At 42.7% G+C, this 21,285-nt stretch overlaps 1 protein-coding gene across 1 annotated transcript in view; it reads left to right on the top strand.

Annotated features, from left to right (window-relative positions):
• Positions 1-21,285, top strand: part of LOC147732631 (uncharacterized) — a 277,650-nt gene that overhangs the window by 198,008 nt on the left and 58,357 nt on the right. Inside the window, exon 6 of the mRNA XM_086958837.1 lies at positions 12,114-12,212. Within this exon, the coding sequence (XP_086814963.1) occupies positions 12,114-12,212 (99 nt within the window). The remainder of the gene's footprint in view (positions 1-12,113; positions 12,213-21,285) is intronic.

The raw sequence follows: 21,285 nt of genomic DNA on the forward strand, positions 1-21,285 counted from the left end.
TAGTGAAATTCAGGCTTTCACGATTTCAGAACCGTTCCTTCATTTCTCTAAAGACTATGTCACTTTGAGAACAAATCCAAAATTCACTCCCAAAGTGCCGTCTCAATTTCATTTAAACCAGCCGGTAAAGTTAAAGACTTTTTTCCCAGATCCAGTCACACCGGCAGAGAAGGCCCTGCACTCTCTTGATGTGAAACGTTGTCTAAAGTTCTATCTTCAGAAAACTAAAGATATCAGAACATCTAACCAATTATTTATTGCTTATGGTCAAGTCACATTGGGGCAAGCCGTGACGAAAGCAACGATAGCCAGATGGTTATCATCAGTAATACAATTCTGTCACGAAAAAGCTAATAAGCCTTTAGTCAGAAAGGTGAAAGCACATTCCACCAGAATGATGTCGACATCAACAGCCCTATTTGCTGGGGTCACGCTGGAGGACATTTGCCGAGCTGCTACATGGAAGAGTGTCCATACATTTACAAAGCATTTCTGCTTGCAATTAGCATCACGGGACGATACAGCAGTGGGTCAAGCTGTACTGCAACATCTTCTTCATTAAGGTTAGACTTTCAAGGTCTCTCATATTGCATTTATGACATAAGAGTATAACATAATCCGCTGTAATGTTTTGATTGTCAAATGCTGTTTTTAATATGAAGTATGTTTTCTGAATATAATTATTTCACTTCAAAGGTTTCAGCATTTATGTATATTTACATTTCTAGTGCTCTATAACCTTCCGGATGAGTGGGGGATATGTAGAATTACGATTTGTCTCCCACCTTCCGCAAACGACATATATAGGTTTAATGCTTGCTATTCTGATTCAGGCATGTGAATCTATGAAAGATACCCCAATACCTGTAACTACGGTTATCCAGTATTGGTATCTTTCATAGATTCACATGCACCCACCCTCCTCCCCAGCAGAACAGTTCTCTGTTAGGGATATGTACTTCTCACTTGTGCTGGGAAAATCTGAGGAGAACTGCATCTGCTGGGAAGGTTCTAGAGGGTGCTGACAGCTGATTGGTTTGAACTACTTTCAGTTCTTTTCATATAATGAGGTAGATAGGCTCCTAAGTTTTGGGTCTTTTGGGCCTATAGTCTTGTCAGCCTACTACAAATTTCTTCTAAGGCACTGCTTTTGTATGTATTATTACCGTGGGACTCCCGCCTTGGGGACGGGGAATGATTCAGGCGTGTGAATCTATGAAAGATACCAATACTGGATAACCGTAGTTACAGGTAAGTAACTTGTTTTCTTACTCTGTGGGCTGCCATATTATTGCTGTGGGGGTGAGGGGGTAGGGGGGTTGCAGACAGTCTGCACGGGGGTAGATCTCCCTCGGCCAGGTGGCAGGTGTACCGAGTACAGGGCACATGTCGTGAAAGTTTGTTTCAGACGTTCTCCGTGCTAGGGGCCTCCGTGACTGTACTCAACGTCTAGCCCTGTATGTGAAAGAGGCTCGCACTGATCTCTTTAGCTCGATGTCCTAACTCTGGCACCGCTCCCAGTAGTGCACCTATGGCAACAAGGTGCGTGGTCTCTCCCTCAAGCACAGATGGAGGAAGCATGGGTGCCTCCACTGCTCCTTTCGAACTTCCAGGGTCCCGGCAGACCGCAGGCCTCCAGGTAGTTCAGGCCTAGCTCAGGTCAGGTGTGCAGTTGCTGCTCGTCCTCCCCTTCAGAGCCCCAGGTGCCTTGACAGGCTGCTACTTAGTGCGTGGTGGCATGTGGAGAGGAGCTGATGGTCTCAGCAGTGTAGGTTCTCCAAAGGCCCAGCACTCTTGGTATCCAGCTTTCCTGACAGGGGGAGGGGGCCACAATAGTCAAGCCCCCAGCAGCAGCGTCCTCTGTCCCTGGAGGTGGCCGCTGATGCACAGCAAAGTAGATGGGGACCTGGACAGTAGCAGCGCAGCGGGCTGCTTACAAGCCTCCTATGCTCCGTGGGTCACTGTAATCCGGTCAAGCAGAATCCAAGATGGCGGCACTGCCTTGTAGAGAGAAAAGTGTGGCCGCTTGTGCTGCTGGTGGCAGCTTGGGGAGTTTAATGTGTGCCCGCACATCCAGGTTCACACTAACCAACCTAGGTCAAAATATCACCCACTAGTGTCGGGTGTGCCTCAGGGTTCTACTTTGAGCCCTTTGCTCTTTAACCTGTATGTTAGACCACTGCCAGAAATTGTAGGGTATTGTGGACTCATCATGGATATGCAGCTACTCCCTGAAATTAAAGGGTGATAAAACTGAGGTTCTGCTGATGGGTAATACCCCTACCCCCTTGGGTTCGTACTTATGACCTTCAAATATGGGCAGTCCCACTAGCCCAGTTCCAGTTGTGAAGAAACTGGAAGTGTGGCTTGATGACAACTCTCTATGAGTCATCAGATCACTAAGGTAGCGGCCATCTGTTTTAGCATACTGAAGTAGCTCAGGAAGATTCTTTACTATCTTCCCACCTCGGCCCAGAGAACCGTGGTCTAGACCTTGGTCATCTCTAGACTGGACTATGGGAATGTTTTATATCTGGGGGCGGCAAAAACATTACTAAAACCCCTCAGGGTTGTTCAAAATGCTGCTGCACAGCTCGTGCTCCACTCTCCTAAATTCACCTCCACAGCTAGTTTGCTACTGACCTTACACTGGTTACCCACCGAGCAACGGGTACATTTCAAGGCATTGTGCTAAATGCACAGATAGCATTCTAACACCGGACAGGTCTTCTTTAGAACCTTGGTCTCTTGGCATTCACCTATGCGCTCGTTGCACTCCAGTCATCAGACGTTGACTGTAAATCCTAGAATTAGGAAATCCCACAAAGGAGGCAGAGATGTCTTTTACCTTGGACCTAGAGTCTGGAATGATCTACCTCCAACATTAAGGAAGTGCCAGTCACTTTCTATGTTTAGTAAATCCTTAAAAACATGGCTGTTTCAACTTTCGGATTCCTCCTAATTCCGCTTCTACTTTTATAGTACTTTGGTCAATCTATTCTCTGTAACTTAACCCAACGCTGACAACCTTTTTTAGGCAGCCATGCACTCTACATTGCGCATAGTAATATCCTGTACATAAAGAGAGCTGGCAGAAAGTATTTCATGAATAGATGATCATTAGTTTCCAGGAACAAAAAATTGGGGCCTTCCAAGGGCACCCAAAAAAGAAGTAACAGCAACTGCACTAGTAGAAAAAAATGTTACTGAAATGCGTAGATTGATTGTGTCAAGCAGGATATTGACAAGGAGATTTGTGGGACGCATTAAATGTCTGCAGACAAATAGGCTCACAGTAGTTCTCCAAAATAATTTGCTGAGATTTTATTTCAGAATGTAGAGGCATATGCAACTGTCCTGTCTCCCTCTTCAAAATCTTTGTATTTGTTAATTGTTGATAAACAATTGGTTACATAGGGGCCGAATTATATTTGGGCGGACGAAGGTGTTGCAGATAGGGCCATCACAGCGGTTCCTGACAGTGCTTTTTGCAGTTTGGTGCAGGGCTCCAACAACATGACAGAGCCTTGCACCAAACTGATGTATTTTTTGTTTACAAAATGAAAATCCTGATGCAGAATTTTCTTTTTGAAGATAAAAAAGTAAATGTCCCACTCACCTTGGGTGTTATCTCCCTTGGCGAGGGAGGCATTCTTTGTTGTTTACTTCCTCTTTGTACCAGGGTTTTCCTGGCGATGATGGGCAGTAAAAAACGTCTAGATGTGCGCCCATCCTAATTAGATGGACAGACATATAGCCAATTCTCCAACAGCCCTTAATCCGTTGGAGCAGTTTGGCCACTTTGAAGATGGAGTAGTTTCTGCCCTGGTCAAACTATGGTCTGCCCAATTTAACTATGGCAGGTGGACCAGAACGTTGGCAGTAGCCCAGTCCGTCACAGTTGTGATGGCGTATGCTTACGGCCAACATTTAAATCAGGCTCATAGGACAGCTTTTCTGAGATAAACTGATTAAGGAGGATTATTTTAATGCCAACCTAAATGGAGCCTATGTCTCAAAACATTTGTGAAACGGAATAAGGAAGGCAACAGAAGAATATGGCATAAAATATTGTAGAAGGCTGAGTTTAGAGAACTGGGAGGTACAGAACATTACCACGGCCGTGCTATAAATAGCCCTTTTTTAAGAGACAATTAGGCCTCAAAATTGGAGGCTGCTATTACTGAGACCGTGGGTGGCTCATTTTTCTAACATTTATTCTAATCCTAGCTTATTGTTGGGTGGCAAGAGGCCTCCAAGCTAACTGACTCTATCGATCTTTTGTGCAGCTTCTCCAACCTCATATTTACTGTAGTCGAGGTGAACAGGGCCCTTATGGCCAGTAAGGGTGGTACGGCCCCAGGTCCTGACGGCATTCCGATTGATTTTATTAAAGCCAATATACCATTAGGGGGTCCCGTTTTAACTATGGTGTTAAGCGCATGTTGTGGCTGCAGGTTTCTGAGTACCTGGTCTGATTTCTTAATTGTCCCAATTTACAAGAAAGGTGATCGCTCCAACCTAGCCTGCTATCACTGGTGAAAGTCGTAGGGAGAATTATACTGAATAGGTTGGAGGAGTGGGCTTAAACCAATGAGATACTGTCTGATATTCAGCAGCATTTTCGGAGAGGTTTGTGGACGTTTAAGCTGGTCCTAAATCTTAATATGTTAATTGGAAAGAGTACACTGGGCAAGAAGGGAAACATATTTTTAGCTTTTGTCGACTTATCAAGCGCCTTTGATTGCATTGATTGTGATGAATTGTGGTTAACTTTGGCAGAACTCAGAGTAGACCGATTCATAATAACTTTTCTTAGAGAACTGTATTCAGGGATTCGGCTAGAGTATGGTACAATCTTAGGGGCGAATGTACCTGCTCTTTTAGGGTGGAGCGGGAGGTCAGGTAGAACTATTTGTTGGCCCAGTTCCTTTTTATCTTGTACATTTATAGATTGGTGAATGTTCTGGCACAAAGTTGTAGTGATCTCCTTTAGATTGGTCTGCACCCAATTCCTGCCCGTCTTTATGCAGACGATACAGTTCTCATGGCTTGTACCCCTATGGGTTTACAACGCTTACTTACCTGCTATGCTAACTATATGAACTAGAATTTGGGCCTAACTATCAATATGGGCAAGACATTTATCATGAAATGTGGGAAGGGCACCGTGAGTTGTTGCGATCTATTCGTCGATGATACAAAGCTAAGTTTTGTCACTTCGTTCTCCTACCTGGGAATTTTGTTTTTGAATAATGGATCATGCAAACACTCGATCAACGCTATTCAGTTGAATTTAACCAAAGCCACTTCTGCTAATTTCTCACGCAGGCTTGCGAACAAACCTGTGAGCGCAATGCTTACCATATATAAGTCGAAGTGCATCTCTACAGCACTGTACGGTGCAGGAATCTGAGGTCACAGCAATATCAACCCATTTCAAGAAGTAGAAAATCCTTTTTTAGATTTTTATTAGCAGTGCGACAGTGCTGTTCTTCCTAGGTCTGCCATGCAGAGCTCGAGGCTCCATTCACAGCCGACTTAGCTTGAACTTACCCAATTCTTTTGTGGGACAAAGTGTGGCCTTGTGAAGACACTCTTAAATTGTAAGATGATCCATCATTGTCTTAAATTGTCGTCACCTCTCCGAATTCCATTGCTGAACTTTGTCAAACCGTTCTGCTTCGGTTAGGGGCATCCTGTTTTTTTTAATGCCCCAGTACAATACAGTCTATTTTGAGGAAGGGTCTAATAAACATGTGCCTGTCGCTGTTTGAGGAGACGAGGTTGGCCACGGAATTGGGAAAACCCAGAATTGCTAAGAACCAACTGATCTTGGTTACTTTTGACTTGCACCCCAAGGTCAAGTCTATGTATAATAGTTACCATAGGTTTGTTTTGACCTGCTCCAGACTAAACATTTTCCACCATTTGGTAACTTTTCCCACCGTTAACGACTGGTCTGTGTCTGAGCCAAATGTCCATGCAATAATTTGTCTGTTCAATTCACCTTACATATTCAATTTATTTTTATTTTTTAGTAAGGACTTGAGAAGCTTTTTATTTGCCATATATTATGTGATTTAAATTTCAAGCAATTCCACCCAGCTTATTTGTTCCAACAATCGTTACCGTACCTTTTGATCTGATGCTTGTGGCCAGTTATATGTGTAGTGTGTTACAGAATAGGAAAAAATTGATCGCCAAGAATGGCCCTATGGTGAGGATTTGAATTTCCTTTGTATTGGCATTTGCACTTTCCTATGGCATTTAATGTGTTTGGATGTTTGTTTATCCCTTATGCATTTTGTATATGGAGACTGTTAAAGTGTGATAATGTGTTTTTACTTCAGTATATTTTTATGATGTTTAACATGAAATCGAATACATCTGATTTGATTTGAGTAAGGAATACAACAGTAGAATATAACATAAAATACTGTAATAGACCGAGTTTAGAGAGCTGAGTGGTACAGACAATTATGTTTAATGAAAAAATACTGGAGCCATTTACATGATTGACACTGGCAGAATTAAGATCTATATATTACGAATTGTGTATTCCAAAACACCTCTCTTCTGTGAGTAATGCTACATCTTGATTTAAACTTTTTAGCGCTTCAGCTGCTTGACACCTCACAGCACTGATTTCATGACCACTTACAGCAAAATATTTAATGAAGGATGCTACATTAGTACCTTTATTAGTCGTCTGAAGGGATGGTTTTGCATTCTGTGGGCTTTCTGTGAACGGAAGAAACCAATATTCTGCTTTGATTAGTGTCTTCTCACAAGGAAATCAGACATGTGCTTTGAGGCCTAGTAAACAACACCCTAGGGCAGGGCAACATAATATTTCTGTGCACAAGTTGTTAATTGGATCATCAATTTATCAGTGCCAAGAATTGATTTCAAGGTTGTTATTGTGTATGAATGTTTTACCATACATAAAGATTATAGCATAAGCAGTAGTCAAACCCACGGAAGTTCCTGTAAGTTGTAATCATACTATTTTTTAAAATGTGAAATAGTTCCATGTAGACACAGCTGAATTGAATGATTAGGAAATATTTTATCATGTGACTTATCACACCCTTCCATAGCTTTCCTGACCGCTTTGAGACTTGATCTTGACAGATGTATGTGAATGTGAATACACTTGTGACATGTAAAGCTACAAGGTTGTCAAATGGATCAGTGGAAACATTCTGTGTTTATTTAAGAACATAAACAGTTTATTTGCCTGGAGTTTAGTGTAGTTAATGAGAGTTGAGGATTAAGGCCCGCATGTATCCAGACAGCTCACCCTAGACATATAATGTGCAAAATCCTTTGATGCTACAGGCCTTAAGATGTCAGATTTAAAAAGAAACAAAAAAAGAAAAAGTTACTTAACTTTGGTAATGTTCTTTTGGTGTATACTCTATCTAACTGCAGATTCGTTGCTTTGTGGCTCCCCAGGCTGGATGTGGAAAGTCTTGCAATATATTGGTCCATGCATCAGCAGGTGGCCTCATCAGTCTCTGTCTCTGCGACTCCGTCCGGCCTGAAAGCAAGATGACATAGAGCCCCAGTTTCTTCATTAGTCACTTCCGTGCCCTCAGACATGGAACATGGCTTACATATTGGGAACATTGACAGCGTGCAAGCCTTTCTTAAACCTCATTCACTTCCAAATTTCAAATCCACAGAACTATGAGTAGGGCGGGTGTTACAGAAGGTAAGGATCTTTTCTTCTGATGGATACTTTCAACAGCAGATTATTTACCTTGTAGATCAATACCACGGAGTTAGGTCTGAGGATATTCCTACTAGATTGACCATGATAAATGTGTAGATAGTCCCAAAGTCCAATACCTTAGTGCCAGCTTCCTTCATCATCCAGTGTGCGCCTTGTTCAGTGGATGAGGAAGAAACCTCGTTGTCTGGTTAATTCCTGACTTTCCACAGTTGGTCTATCCACTGAGGGTGAACTTTCCTAGTCATGTCTTCATTGAATTCTATGCATGTGACCACACAACCTTACGGCATTCAGAAACGCTAGAAATGAGATGGTAGTGTTATTGACTGAAGTTCCTCTGTGAATGGTGAATGATAACCCATCCAGGATAAAAGAACCATCCTGAGACAGCCAGTGCCTACACATCTAGCACCCTGCAAAAAGACACAAAGTGCAAGTGCATGGGTAGTTTGGCTGAAAATGTCTTACTAGAAAGATATTTATTAGATTGAAAATAGAAGAGGGAGTTCAACACTAGGTTGATGTTCCAATGGTTTTTGAGACGAAATGAGAATTCCTTGCAGCAGCTTGCACACTATTGGGTGCTCCAGTGCGGCAATTCATTAACTTGCATTTTGTCAGCTGTCCTTCATTAGTCCCAGCTTACCCAATACTGAAAGAAATTTGAAGATGTGGACCACTCTGCGCCCACAGGATCCAAACCACAAACTACAAGGCAGCATGACAACTATTACCTAGCTGAATAGTAATGCTAGAATGTACCCACCAACCAAGCTTGCTTGATGAAGAGGAAAGTATCTGAGATAGTAAAGATGTGGCTTTGGCTCATTAACGGGAACAGTAACTACACCATATTCTGATTATTGTCCAAGAGGTAAGGGAATTTGTAGATTCCTGACCTGCAAAGATGGGCTGTGACCACTGACATGACCTTCATAAAAAACAGAGGCTGATGTTAGACCAAAGGGTAGGACGATCATGCTATGTTATTTTATTTATCAGTGCATGTATACCGAGCCTTCTTGGCACTATCCAGGAACACAACATGTGATGTTAAGATATATAAGCTAAAACCAAAAAGCATGTGTGGTAGGAGATGAGAATTAAAAAATATATGTCTTTAGTTTCCTGCAAACATCATGCAAGGAGGAAACTGCCTATAAGGCCTAGGTAATGTTTTTCTGCTCCCTTTCCGCAGTGTTTAAGAATGCGCTGTCACCAAACAGAATGGTTTTGTCTTAGCAATATCACTAAAGAATTTGTTGGAATAGTGTAAGGCGTGTTTCTGAATCAGTAAGCTAAGATTGGCAGCCACAATAGTTGGTAAGGTAGTGTGAATAATGTGGTGCAGTTTCCAGTGCTTTGAAAACCATTCTCGTCCTGATAGGCAACCAGTAAAGGGACCTAGGTATTTGAGTGATGTGATGTTGCCATCTAAATCTCATTAGGAGCCAGGTGACTGCTTCGGCACCATCTGAAGACATTACAGCAATTTTCAGATCAACCAAAGTAGATGGTGGTACTGTAGTTCAACATAAAGAAGAATTTGCTTAACCAGTTTTAACTGCTAGAACTAACAATTTGCTATTATAGAAATTAGGGTCTCTAAAGAAAGATTTTGATCAATAAGTATCCCGAGATTTAGAACCACTTTAACAGGGTTGGAGAGGCACCTACGAATTCAGGCTAGGGATTAGGTGTCCATTTTATCGAGGTTCTTGGTTACCAAAAGCCTGTCTTTTATGGGTTTATTTTAAAAAAGTGAAGTCAGTCATTTTTGAATGGTTGTTAAAACGGTGGGGGGATAGTAATGGATACTGTTAAAAGTGGAGGAAGATTTCTTAGTTTCTGACTGTTTAATAATCATCTGAGTGTTGTCTTCACTTGTATTACAGTGAACAGCCTTGGAGTGGAGGGTATGGGCTAACAGAAGCATATAAATGTATGAAATAGTAGTTGGTAGAGATTCAAGCCTCGTGAAGCATCACATATGACTGACTTTCTTGTAATTTGAAATATTGAAGAAAGATTGCCTGGTAACATTCTGGGAGAAAGGATCTAAACCACTCAGGCCAATCGCCTGTACCTTTTCAAGAAGAAGGATTTGGTCCATAAAGTCAAAAGCTGCCAGTGTTGAAATCCCTCTACAAAGCTTAGATGCTTCCTATGGGACTACAGGAACAACATGTATTCCTTGAGGTTCAAAACCAGCAGAACATGAGTAAGTGTGATCATTTTCAACTTCTTCTTGAGGAGTGAGTTCAACACTGGTGTCCAAAATGTGTCTCAGCCCGCCATCATCCTTGGGGACCAGGAAATACCTAGAATAATAACCTAGCCCCCTCTCGTCCCTCAGGTATAAGTTGCCCCTGTGGCAATTAGCATCATCACTTATTTCGAAAGAATAGCTCAGGCATCCATCAATGGCTTAACAAAAACTGGAGGAACGGAAAAGGGTGTGCTCAGTATCAGAAAGGTTTGACCTTGCTTAACAATTTGGAGGAGTCATATATCCAATATAATGGATCAGCTGTGGTGTAGGTAGTACTGGATGCCGCCACCTACTTGCCCCATTTTGTTGAATGAGGGAAAATGAAAGAGGCAGTGTATGATGGGTAAGAAGAGGGCTGCTGCTTCTGCTTTTGGGGACCTTGTATCCTACTACTGCCCCTACCCTTGGAGTCACAAACATGATGCACTGGTTGCTGGCTGGGCTGTGAGGGCCACCTTTTGTGATAGGAAAGGCCCCTCAAGTACCTATAAGACTTACAATATTGCTGAAACAATTCGTGCACAGGGGAAAGCAACCCCAAGGAATTAACCTTAGCTCTGCTGTCCTTGAAGTGTTCTAATGCAGCATTATCCTTTTTGCCAAACTGTCCAGGTCCTTCAAAGAGCATGTCCATGTGCGGGGCTAAGATTTTCCTGGAAAATCTAGTGGCACGAAATCAAGCTTTTCATCTGATTACACCAGTGGTGGTCGTAGACTGGTAAACACAAACTATTGTATCCAGGCCAGACTGTAAAATATATTACACTGCATCCTGGTCACTCATTAGTGACTGAGTAAACTATCTAAATCTTGAGACAATGCAGTTAAAATTTCACTTTCCAATTCCAAGAGGGCTTGAGTGTATCCCACAGGAGTCAATGGCCGATGAAAAGACCATTGTGCCCACAGTTCATATCTCTATCTGGTGGAGATGTGGAAATTAGTTTGGAGTTACTTTGCATGTAGAAGACTGTACTATACGGCTCTCAGGATTAGTTTGCTCTATATTGTCTGTATTGTGTGGCAGTAAGATGAATCACTGGCAGGGCTGGGAAAGGCTTAGGCCAGTCTGCCATGAGAGAGTAAGTCTGGGCTTTGTTAAAAGGCGGTAAGGGCTGCAAAGTCGAAAGCCAGTGCTGGAAATTTCAGTCAGGAGCTTGGCCTTAGTCTCTACTGTTGAAAACACCAATTTCCGTGCCTACGCAACTCTATGAACCACCACTGCAAAAGAATCACTGTCTTATATTGGGTCTCTAAGGGCTCCGTCTAGCCTGTCTCTTCAAGTGTCCAAGTCATTGGCTTTTTGGAGACCGAATTACAAGCCAGCATCAGTATAATGAGGATGCCATCCTCATTATCGTTTTCATTATGGGGAAGACACCAAAGGCCTAGAGCATAAGAATCTATGTAAAAGAGTGAAGACTATGAGACTACTCCTTGGAACAGGAGTCTCGAGAACCTGAAGAGGTTCACTTGGACCTCTTGTGGGTTTTTTGTTAAACTAGACTCTTGACTTTGTTTTTAAATCCCTGAAAATGGTTAACGAGAAGGACCTCATGAATATACCTATTTCTTGTAATTGAAGGTGATAAATGTAGCTTTTCTCCCCCTGATGGCATTTGAATGCATCAAGGAGCATTTGTCGCAACATTTGGGGCCATGCTTGGTGCAGAGCCACCACGACTGATGATGTGGGTCTATGACTGACGTATGTTTGTGACACATGTGCACTTTACACCCTGCTTTTTCATCCCTGTATACTGTCAAATGTTTTTGGAGAAAAAAAGTTTTCTGCAGGAACTGAAAAAACAGTAGGATTGGGTCTCTGGATCTGTGTACGAATGTTAGGGAAAAAGAGCAACTGATGCCAGTGTGCAGGGGTGACACCTGTATGCAGCTCCATATCATCATGTCCAAAGGCTTGACAGAAGCTGATGTTACCACTTGATGGCTTGCATGAGCTATTGTAAAAGTTTCCAGATTGAGTCTGGCACCGGGAGAGATTCGCAAGGTGAGGAATCTTCTCTTAGAAGTATCCATCAGTAAAATATTTGTATCTCTTGCAATATATATATCCTTAGTTCTTTGTATGTCTGACAGGCTATGAGGATGTTTCGTTCACAATAAAGGATGAGAATGACACGTACTGCATGGAGCATAAGGACAGAAAGAGAAGAGAACGTGCTAGCAGTCACACATGTGAGTAAATATATATATATATTTTTTTTGCTACCTGGAATGTGGCATTTTGAAAAATGTGTGAAATGTTATAAACCTCGTTATAGTATAGCACAGCAAGGACAACCTATAAAAACAAGTCCAAATAAACCGCGCCTGCTCTTGCCATTGTTAATATTTGCTTTATACTTTGAAGCTCCACTGACCAGTTGGTTGAAGACACCAGCAGTTTATCACAAACGACCACTGTGCACTTCCACATTACTAGAAATGTGCCCTGCTCCTGGCTTTAGACTGTGAATGGCTTTATGGCGATTTATTGATGATGATCTTTTTACCGTCTAATCTCATGCCTGGAAAGTTTATGTATGCAGTCCTCCACGAAAATGTTAAGATATCTAAAGTGTGTTTCAGATTGAACAGAACTAATTTAAAAGATTGCATAAAATAAAACATTTTTTTCACAGATTGATCCCAGGATAATAAGCTGAGAACTGTATATCTTTACACAACGACATAATGCTCATCGTCAGATCCCATGCCAATTAGACTATCTGCCTTGAGGTCTTCTAAATGTAGTCTCTAGGATTGTGATGGGGACCAAGATTTTTGACAATAGCACACTCATTGTGTGGTGTTTTGTAAGTGTCTGTTGGCCCAGAACAAATTGTAAGATGTTTGTTATGTGGTGTTAATTTAGTATAGTTTATGAACCTTACAGGTAGATGTACTTTTATACCTGAAAAATATGTTTGGTGGTTTCGTCCATCTACTAACATATTACCTCTGACAATAGGGAGAGACTGAAAGGGAATGGCTAGAGAACACAATGTATTTGACTTTGGAGTACTTTTTCATGTACTTCATAGGCTGTCGTGAAACTGACCTTGGGATTCTGTTTCAATGTGTCTTGTCTGCAATTTTGTATTTTTATGGATTTTATGTTGTCTTTAATAGAATTTTTTTTGTATCTGTTTTTATTTAGTTTTTGAACATAAAACAAAACAAGGGCACAGTGTCCCAACATGTAGCCAGTCATAGCATATACAAAGTACATTGTGCAACTTACATCACAGCATTTCGTAACCCAGTACAAATTGCGATGCCATACAGTAAAATCTTGACATAACACATTTTGGGTCACATTTCAAGGACAAGAATGATATACAATAATCTAGGTCAGTGTGTCCAGCCCATTTCTTATCACTTCATAAGCAGCCTGTCACAGACAGATAGCAAAGAAGGTCACATGGAGTACCATAGAAACACATTCCACATTAACCCACGCAGTATTAGTACATTTCTGACTATACTTCAACACATCCTTCATCTTGCTGTTCCTGGTCTGTTGACACCCTCGACCATTCCAAGAAAGGCTCCCATATATCCTTTTGGCGGGATGTGGAGGGCATTTGTTCTCAGAAGAGTTTTAACTGGGCGTGGCTGTATGGCACATCCATTAGCCAAGTCTTAAAGTCTGGTACTCGCTTTCTACCCCAGCGAATAGCAACTTGTCTGCGAGCATATAGTAACAGAAGAGCATGCAATTTGCGCCTTTTGGGCAACGTGTCATGCACATATCTCAAAATCCCCAGTATCGGAGACGGAGGGTCATCTCTACCTATTATCCGATTCACTGCATGGAATATCTCACTCCAAAACGCATGTAGATGCGGACAATCCCACGCCACATGAAGAAAAGTAGCCTGATCCTGCCCACATCTCCAACACCTGGCGTCGTCTCTCAACCGCATGCGATGCAAACTAACTGGCGTCCGATAATATCTATGCAGGAACTTGAATTGGATCAACCGTAGGCGGTAATTTGGGGGCAACTCAGTCAACTCACTACAGCAATATCCCCACTGCGCTTCTGTCATCTGTGGACTCAATTCACCATTCCTAAGCTCCATGGACTTTGGTTTCAACACTGGATAGTTGGACTGCATAACTGTGTACAGTCTCGTGATCAGCTTTTTGGCTGACTGCGACTTAAGTACATTTTCCGGTGGTAACATGGCCGGGGGAACTTCAGGGAACTGCGCATTCATCGCACGACATGCTGTGCATAGTTGGTGATATAAAAATCTCTCAGCAAACGGCACCACACTTTCGTCAGTGTCTAAAGCCGCGGGACAGCGAAGGTGGGCAGTGGCAGTGTCCCCCTGAGCTGTTGGTGGCAAGCCTGGCCAATTGCGCAAGCACCTCTACCAGGTTCTCTCGCTAATTTTAAAAACTGCAATTTGTTTTAATTTCACGGGAATACTTTTTAAATAAGAAAGGCAATACTGTGAGGGTACTGGGGGGCAGACAGCACTTACCGGGAGGCCTGAGCTCGGCGTTCCTTCCTCCCCGCCCTGGTCCGACGCGGTAGCTAGTACCGTTGCGCGGAGGGCGGGAAGGTAGAGCCAGGCACTTCGGGTTGTAGAGGTTAGCGCTCTAGTTGTTGGGAGCGCTCTAGGTTAAAGGAGGCAGAACTCGGCGGCCGCGGGACGGCGAAGGTGGGCAGTGGCAGTGTCCCCCTGAGCTGTTGGTGGCAAGCCTGGCCAATTGGGTAAGCACCTCTACCAGGTTCTCTCGCTAATTTTAAAAACTGCAATTTATTTTAATTTCACAGGAATACTTTTTAAATAACAAAGGTAATACTGTGAGGGTACTGGGGGGCAGACAGCACTTACCTGGAGGCCTGAGCTCGGCATTCATTCCTCCCCGCCCTGGTCCAACGCGGTAGCTAGTACCGTTGCGCGGAGGGCGGGCAGGTAGAGCCAGGCACTTCCGGTTGTAGAGGTTAGCGCTCTAGTTGTTGGGAGCGCTCTAGGTTAAAGGAGCTATGCCCCAGCGAACGCGCAGCGGACGCGCCGTCTTCGCGCCAAAGACAAGCCCGTCTGCGCCTGTCCGCGGCCGACCGGGGCTAGGGGCCAGACCCCTTGCAGACACTTCTGCCACACTGACATACAGTGTCAAACAACTCCTGGCCCTAAGGCAGGGAGTTGGGAAGGAATGCTGTCATAGCATTACAATGGTCTCTAAACAAGACCGATGTAACCATTGTTCTTTCACTCTGGCCCAGCAGCGCAATATGGCAAATGCTGGGGAGAGAATGAAATTGTCCCTCATTAACTGTCGTTCCCTAGGGAAACACAAAATGGAGGTCCATGACCTACTAACCGATGGACAGCTAGATGCCTTGTTTCTTACAGAAACTTGGCTTAACAAAGACTCTGCACCCGACATAATAGATGCACTACCACCTGGGTATGAGATCAAGAGGATTGATAGACCCGTGGGGTGTGGAGGCGGAATAGCTATAATCGCCAAACTAGAAATATGCTGCACGTTGAAGCCAGTGGATAATAAAGAAAGCAAATCCGTTTTTTTTCCCATCTCCGGTCAAGACAGTAAAATCCTGAAAGGGTTTCTGATCTATAGGCCCCCAGGTCCAGGGACCAGATTTGCGGAAAGCCTGATAGAACATTTGATACAACCTGCCTTAAAGTATGAGAGGCTGCTGCTTTTGGGGGATCTAAATTTTCATTTTAATGATCTCACTAACGCAGAAGCCCGGGAGATCCGCCATGAGCTTGCAGCTATGCAAATGATGCTTACATCTGAACTCCCCACCCATGATTATGGGCATTTATTGGATCCTATTTTTTCCAATTGGGAACTGTTGAATATAGATACTCCGGTGCCTGTGGTATGGTCGGACCACTACCAGATCCCCTTTCAGATTGTGGTAAGAAGGGGGAAAGCATGTAAGGCCAACGAGACGCAGGAAATGGGTAGACTTTTCCAGAGCTAAATTTAATGACCTTATGGAACAGGGTGGACCCCCAGTAGGTCAAGAGATAGAGGCAGCCTGCGAAATATTGGATAGCCGCATTTTGCAGGCCCTTGATCATACAGCCCCTTGGACCAATAACAGACCATGGAGGCAATCTAAATCTGCACCCTGGTTTGGGCCCGAGCTTGTCAAGGAAAAGGCTGCCTGTAAACAACTCGGGAGACGCTGGAGAAAAGGTTATTCGGTGGCAGATAGGATGGCCTATAAAGCTAAGCTTAAGGCTATCATGCCTCGATTAGGAAACAGCGGACGGCACACTATAAAGACAGGATAGAGAGTGTGGAGAACTCAATGAAAGAACTGTTTGCTGTGTTCAAGGAAGCGGGCTCCCTTTCCAGCAGCGCCGGCCCATTGGAAGGCTCAGTGGAATTGTGCGACCGAGTGGCCCAATTTTTCGCTGATAAAGTGGGGAAAATGTGTCAGACGAGGTCTTCCTCAGGATCTGTCGAGTTGATATAAGGGCCCACCTCTCGATACCTCCAATTCTGATTGTAGTAAATACACAGAATATTGAAGTGATCAAGCGGGGGGAAAAGGGTGTTGGGAAAGGAACAGCAGGGAAGGAGATCTGAAAAGGAAAAGTTAGTCAAGGGTGTTGGGTAGGGAACAGCAGGGAAGGAGATCTGAAAAGGAAACGTTAGTGCTGCAAATCTATTCCAATATTTTAAGAACTCTGCAACAACTTAAAGAACTAAAATTCCACCTCACAATAAAAGATTATTGTCTTTAACCTGGGATTAACTCCAAATCAACATATATAAGATTATTCCTTTACATTGAGCATTAAAAGAAAACACATTTAGATCCCAAATTCAGCACAGACGTAATGACACCTTTCTTGTAAATAACCGCTTTACAATGACAGTCAAAAATGTCTCTTTGCCTAGTAAAATATAAACTTTTACATGGATAACCTCTGATAGGGTAGATATGCAGTTTGACATAAATAATCTCAAGTTCTAAACCTTCACTTGAATATCCTTTCTTTAACAAAACAATTCTTTCTTTTGTAATTTCAATTCGTATTGCGACTGTTAAGAATTGCGAACAAAGAAACCATAAGAAGTAGACCCAACAAGATAGAGCCTAAGCTCTCAGTGAATTATTTCACAAGAAACAAAGAATGTGTAATTTGCGCAGATAAAAAGACTCAAAAACACATTTTAAACATGTTCACAATGATGTGCTATAAATGTTGGCCCAGAAAATAGCTTAAAAGGTCCTACCTGTAGAGTACGACCTACTCTACTGAGACACAGGGCGTGGCCGAAGAAACCTAGGCCTCGAAGATCCAACTTACTGGTACAGCCAAGGATTCCCAAATACTTCCACAGCAGGTTGCGCCTTCCCAAAGGACCTTCAGCAGGAACGCCAACCACTTACTGAAGTAAAGGCCAAGAAAATGCTTCCTAAACTCTGATCACCACTCAGAGCAACTGGAGGACGCTGCTACACCTTCAAGATCCTAAGAATAGTGAGCAAAGAGGTCTGGGCGTGGTCGCGCACGTTAACGTGGCTACGCCCGATGTTAAACGCGACCGCTTGCCGTTTCTCACGCATCTCGCGTGAGGTTTCTAATGCCGCTTGCCAAACCTCACGCATCTCGCGTGAGGTCGCCAAACCTCACGCATTTCGCGTGAGACAGTCAAATCTCACGCATTAGGCGGACCAGGGGGTATGAAGAGCACGTTTCAAGACATTCAAAATACATTACACTTGTACATTGCACTTCACATCAACATATACTTCTTTGGGTTGTGCAAATGAACCACCAACGCCCCCTGGAGGGAAAACTATGAACCTTCCCACACAAATACCTCAAGCATGGTTCATGACGTGGGGTGGGCCCTAGACCGCAAGCCGCCCTAATATTCCTGACAGTACCTCCCCCTCCCAAGAGCGGTCTAGGGCCCGGCTTAGAAGGATGAAGGAGGTGAAATCTGCGTAACAACCGAGGGGCATGAACATGTTCTGCCGGTTCCCAAGAATCATTCTCAGAACCGTAACCTTTCCAAGAAACCAGATACCATAGTTTCGTGCCCCTGCGTTTAGAATCCAATATTTTTTGCACCTCATATTCCCAATTGCCTTGAATCAGGATCGGTGCAGGTTTGGGAGTTACACCTTGTCTAGCTGGTTTTAACAATGACGTATGAAATACAGGATGAATCCGCAAGTTCTTGGGAAGTTGTAGTTTGTATGTCACTGGATTAACTTGACGGATTACTGAATATGGACCAATGAATTTGGGACGAAACATGTTTTTGTGTTTAAACTGTAAGTTCTTAGTGGATAACCACACCTTATCTCCAGAAGAATACACTGGTCCTGCTCGATGACGCTTATCATATTGCTGCTTGTATTTCTCTTTACTTTGTAATAGCCTTTTGTGAATCTTCTGATGAATGCTCTGCATAAATTGTACTGTCTCTTGAACTGCGGGTGCATTGGTCTCTTCTTTGGGCAGATTTAAAGGAATTGTCTTTGGTATATAGCCATATAGGGCCTCAAAAGGAGAAGATCCTGTAGATGAATGAGGTGATGAGTTATAGGCTATCTCAGCAAACCATAGCAAATCCAACCAAGACTCTTTGGAATCTGTTACATAGCATCGCAGATATTGCTTCAGGGTTTGATTTAATCGTTCGGTTTGACCATCCGTCTGAGGATGATGACTGGTTGACATATTTGACTTAATCTGTAGACATTGACACCATTGTTGCCAAAACTTGGATGAAAACTGAGAACCTCGATCCGATATCAATACTGAAGGCAGTCCATGTAGTTTCACAATATTTTTTAGAAAGATTTGCGCTAACTGTCCTGCTGTAGGCAAACGTTTACAAGCTATGAAATGTGCGTACTTTGTTAAACTGTCTACAACTACCAAGATAACTGAATGTTGACTGTTTTGCGGAAGATTTGTAATGAAATCCAAGGAAATATGTTCCCAAGGTTTGGTTGGTGTGGGTAGCACTTGCAACAGACCTTTTGGTTTACTATGATCCGTTTTGAATCTTGCACAAGTTTCACAGTTTTGAGCCATTTGAGTCACATCTTTCTGTAGAGTCGGCCACCAGAATAATCTTTGTATTTTCTCTACTGTCTTCTTCGGACCCGGATGTCCTGCCATTGGATGAGAATGTAACCAACTGAAAACAGTTCTTTGTAGTTCTTCGGTTGGTAGATAGATCTGCCTTCCATGAAATGGTAGTCCCTCCTTGATAGTTTTCCTTATTCTCCCATTTTTTCCATTGATTAGGAGAGAAGTTTTCATGTATTTTCTCTAGGAATTGATCAGCTGATAACAAGCAAAGTACTTTATCTGGGCTTATGATCGCTTGTGGATCTCCTTCGAACCTATGCAAAGAAGAATCTTTCCTAGAAAGAGCATCAGCTTTCTTGTTGTCTTGACCAGGACGATAAGTTACTACGAAATCGTATTCTGCAAAGAACATCATCCATCTTAGTTGTCTGGGTGTCAACATTCTGGCTGAGCTCATAAATTGCAAATTCCTATGATCCGTGTAAACAGTTACCGTGAATTTAGCTCCCATTATATAGTGTCTCCATTCTTTGAAGGCTTCTAGAATAGCAAGTAACTCTTTTTCTGCAATGATATAGTTTTGTTCGGCTGAGTTCAATTTTCGTGACATGTATGCCACCGGATGCATTTGACCAGTTTTAGGATGCCTTTGAGAAAGAATAGCTGCAATTGCCACATCTGACGCATCTGCTTCGATTATGAAAGGTTCCTTAACATCTGGGTGCATTAAAATTGGAGCTGCTGTGAACGCTTTCTTTAATTTCTGAAATGCATCATTTGCCTCGGAAGACCATTCAAATTTTACCTTTTTCCTCAGCAATCTTGTGATAGGAGCTACCACTGCAGAAAAGTGATCAATAAATCGACGGTAAAAGTTTGCAAAACCCAAAAAACATTGTACATCCCGGACTGAAGTTGGGATAGGCCACTCAGCTACTGCTTGGATTTTTCGATCAGTCATTTTCATACCTTTTGGGGTGAGTAGGACGCCTAAAAATTCCACTTCAAATACATGAAAGTCACATTTTGTTAGTTTACAATACAAATTATGTTTTTGTAGGGTTTTCAAAACTTGTTTTACATGACCTTCATGTTCTTCCACAGAGTCTGAGTAGATTAAAATATCATCGATGTAGACGATAACAAATAGATCCAAAAATTCTCGTAAAACATCATTGAGGAAGAATTGGAAGGCTGCTGGGGCGTTACAGAGACCGAATGGCATTACCAAGTATTCAAACAGACCATATCGAGTTTTGAATGCAGTCTTCCACTCGTCTCCTTGTCGGATTCGTACCAAGTGATAAGCCCCTCTAAGATCAAGTTTGGTGTAAATCACTGCTGTTTTGACTTGATCCAAAAGGACAGGGATTAACGGCAATGGGTATTTATTTTTGATGGTTATTTTATTCAACGCCCTATAATCGATGCAAGTTCTTAATTCCCCATTCGCTTTTGGGATAAAAAACAAAGGGGAGGCAGCTGGAGACTTGGAAGGACGGATAAAACCATTTTCTAAATATTGGTCTAGATAGTCTCTCAAATGTTGGTTTTCTTTTTCAGATAATGCGTAAATTCTACAATTGGGTACACATGATCCTGGCAGAAGATCAATCTGACAATCATAGCTTCGATGAGGTGGAAGTTTTGCTGCTTTCTCTTCACTGAACACCTCTTGAAATTCTCTGTATGCTTTGGGTAAAATTGTCTCTGTTTCTTCTGCAGTTGCGATTTTACTCACAATTGGTTCCAAGATTTTTAAACAAGATGACTGACAAAACTCTGAGAGGAATACAAGTTCTCTTTTTTGCCAATCGATTAGAGGATTATGCAAGCAGAGCCAAGGCATGCCCAGTATAACCCCATATTGAGGAGCTTGAATCACATCGAATTGCACTTCTTCTAAATGTCTTTGTTTCTTTGAATCCTCACAGATCATAACCACCTTTGAGGTTTGCATTGTAACTGGCCCTCCGGACAAAACCTTCCCATCGACTGCTTGGACAATTTCTGGAGTTTCTTTTTTCTCGCAAATGATACTTAGTCTCTGTACAGTTTCTAGATCAACAAAATTCCCAGTAGCTCCAGAGTCGATTAAAACTTCCATTTGCCAAATCTTAAGAGTTATTTGGATCTGCACTGCCAACCTGAAATGAGCTTTGTAATTGGACACACAAGAGTTTATGGAAGGGTAAGCGATGGTA

This window comes from Lissotriton vulgaris, chromosome 2_1, assembly GCF_964263255.1.
Source record: "Lissotriton vulgaris chromosome 2_1, aLisVul1.2, whole genome shotgun sequence".
NCBI classification, from domain to species: domain Eukaryota; kingdom Metazoa; phylum Chordata; class Amphibia; order Caudata; family Salamandridae; genus Lissotriton; species Lissotriton vulgaris.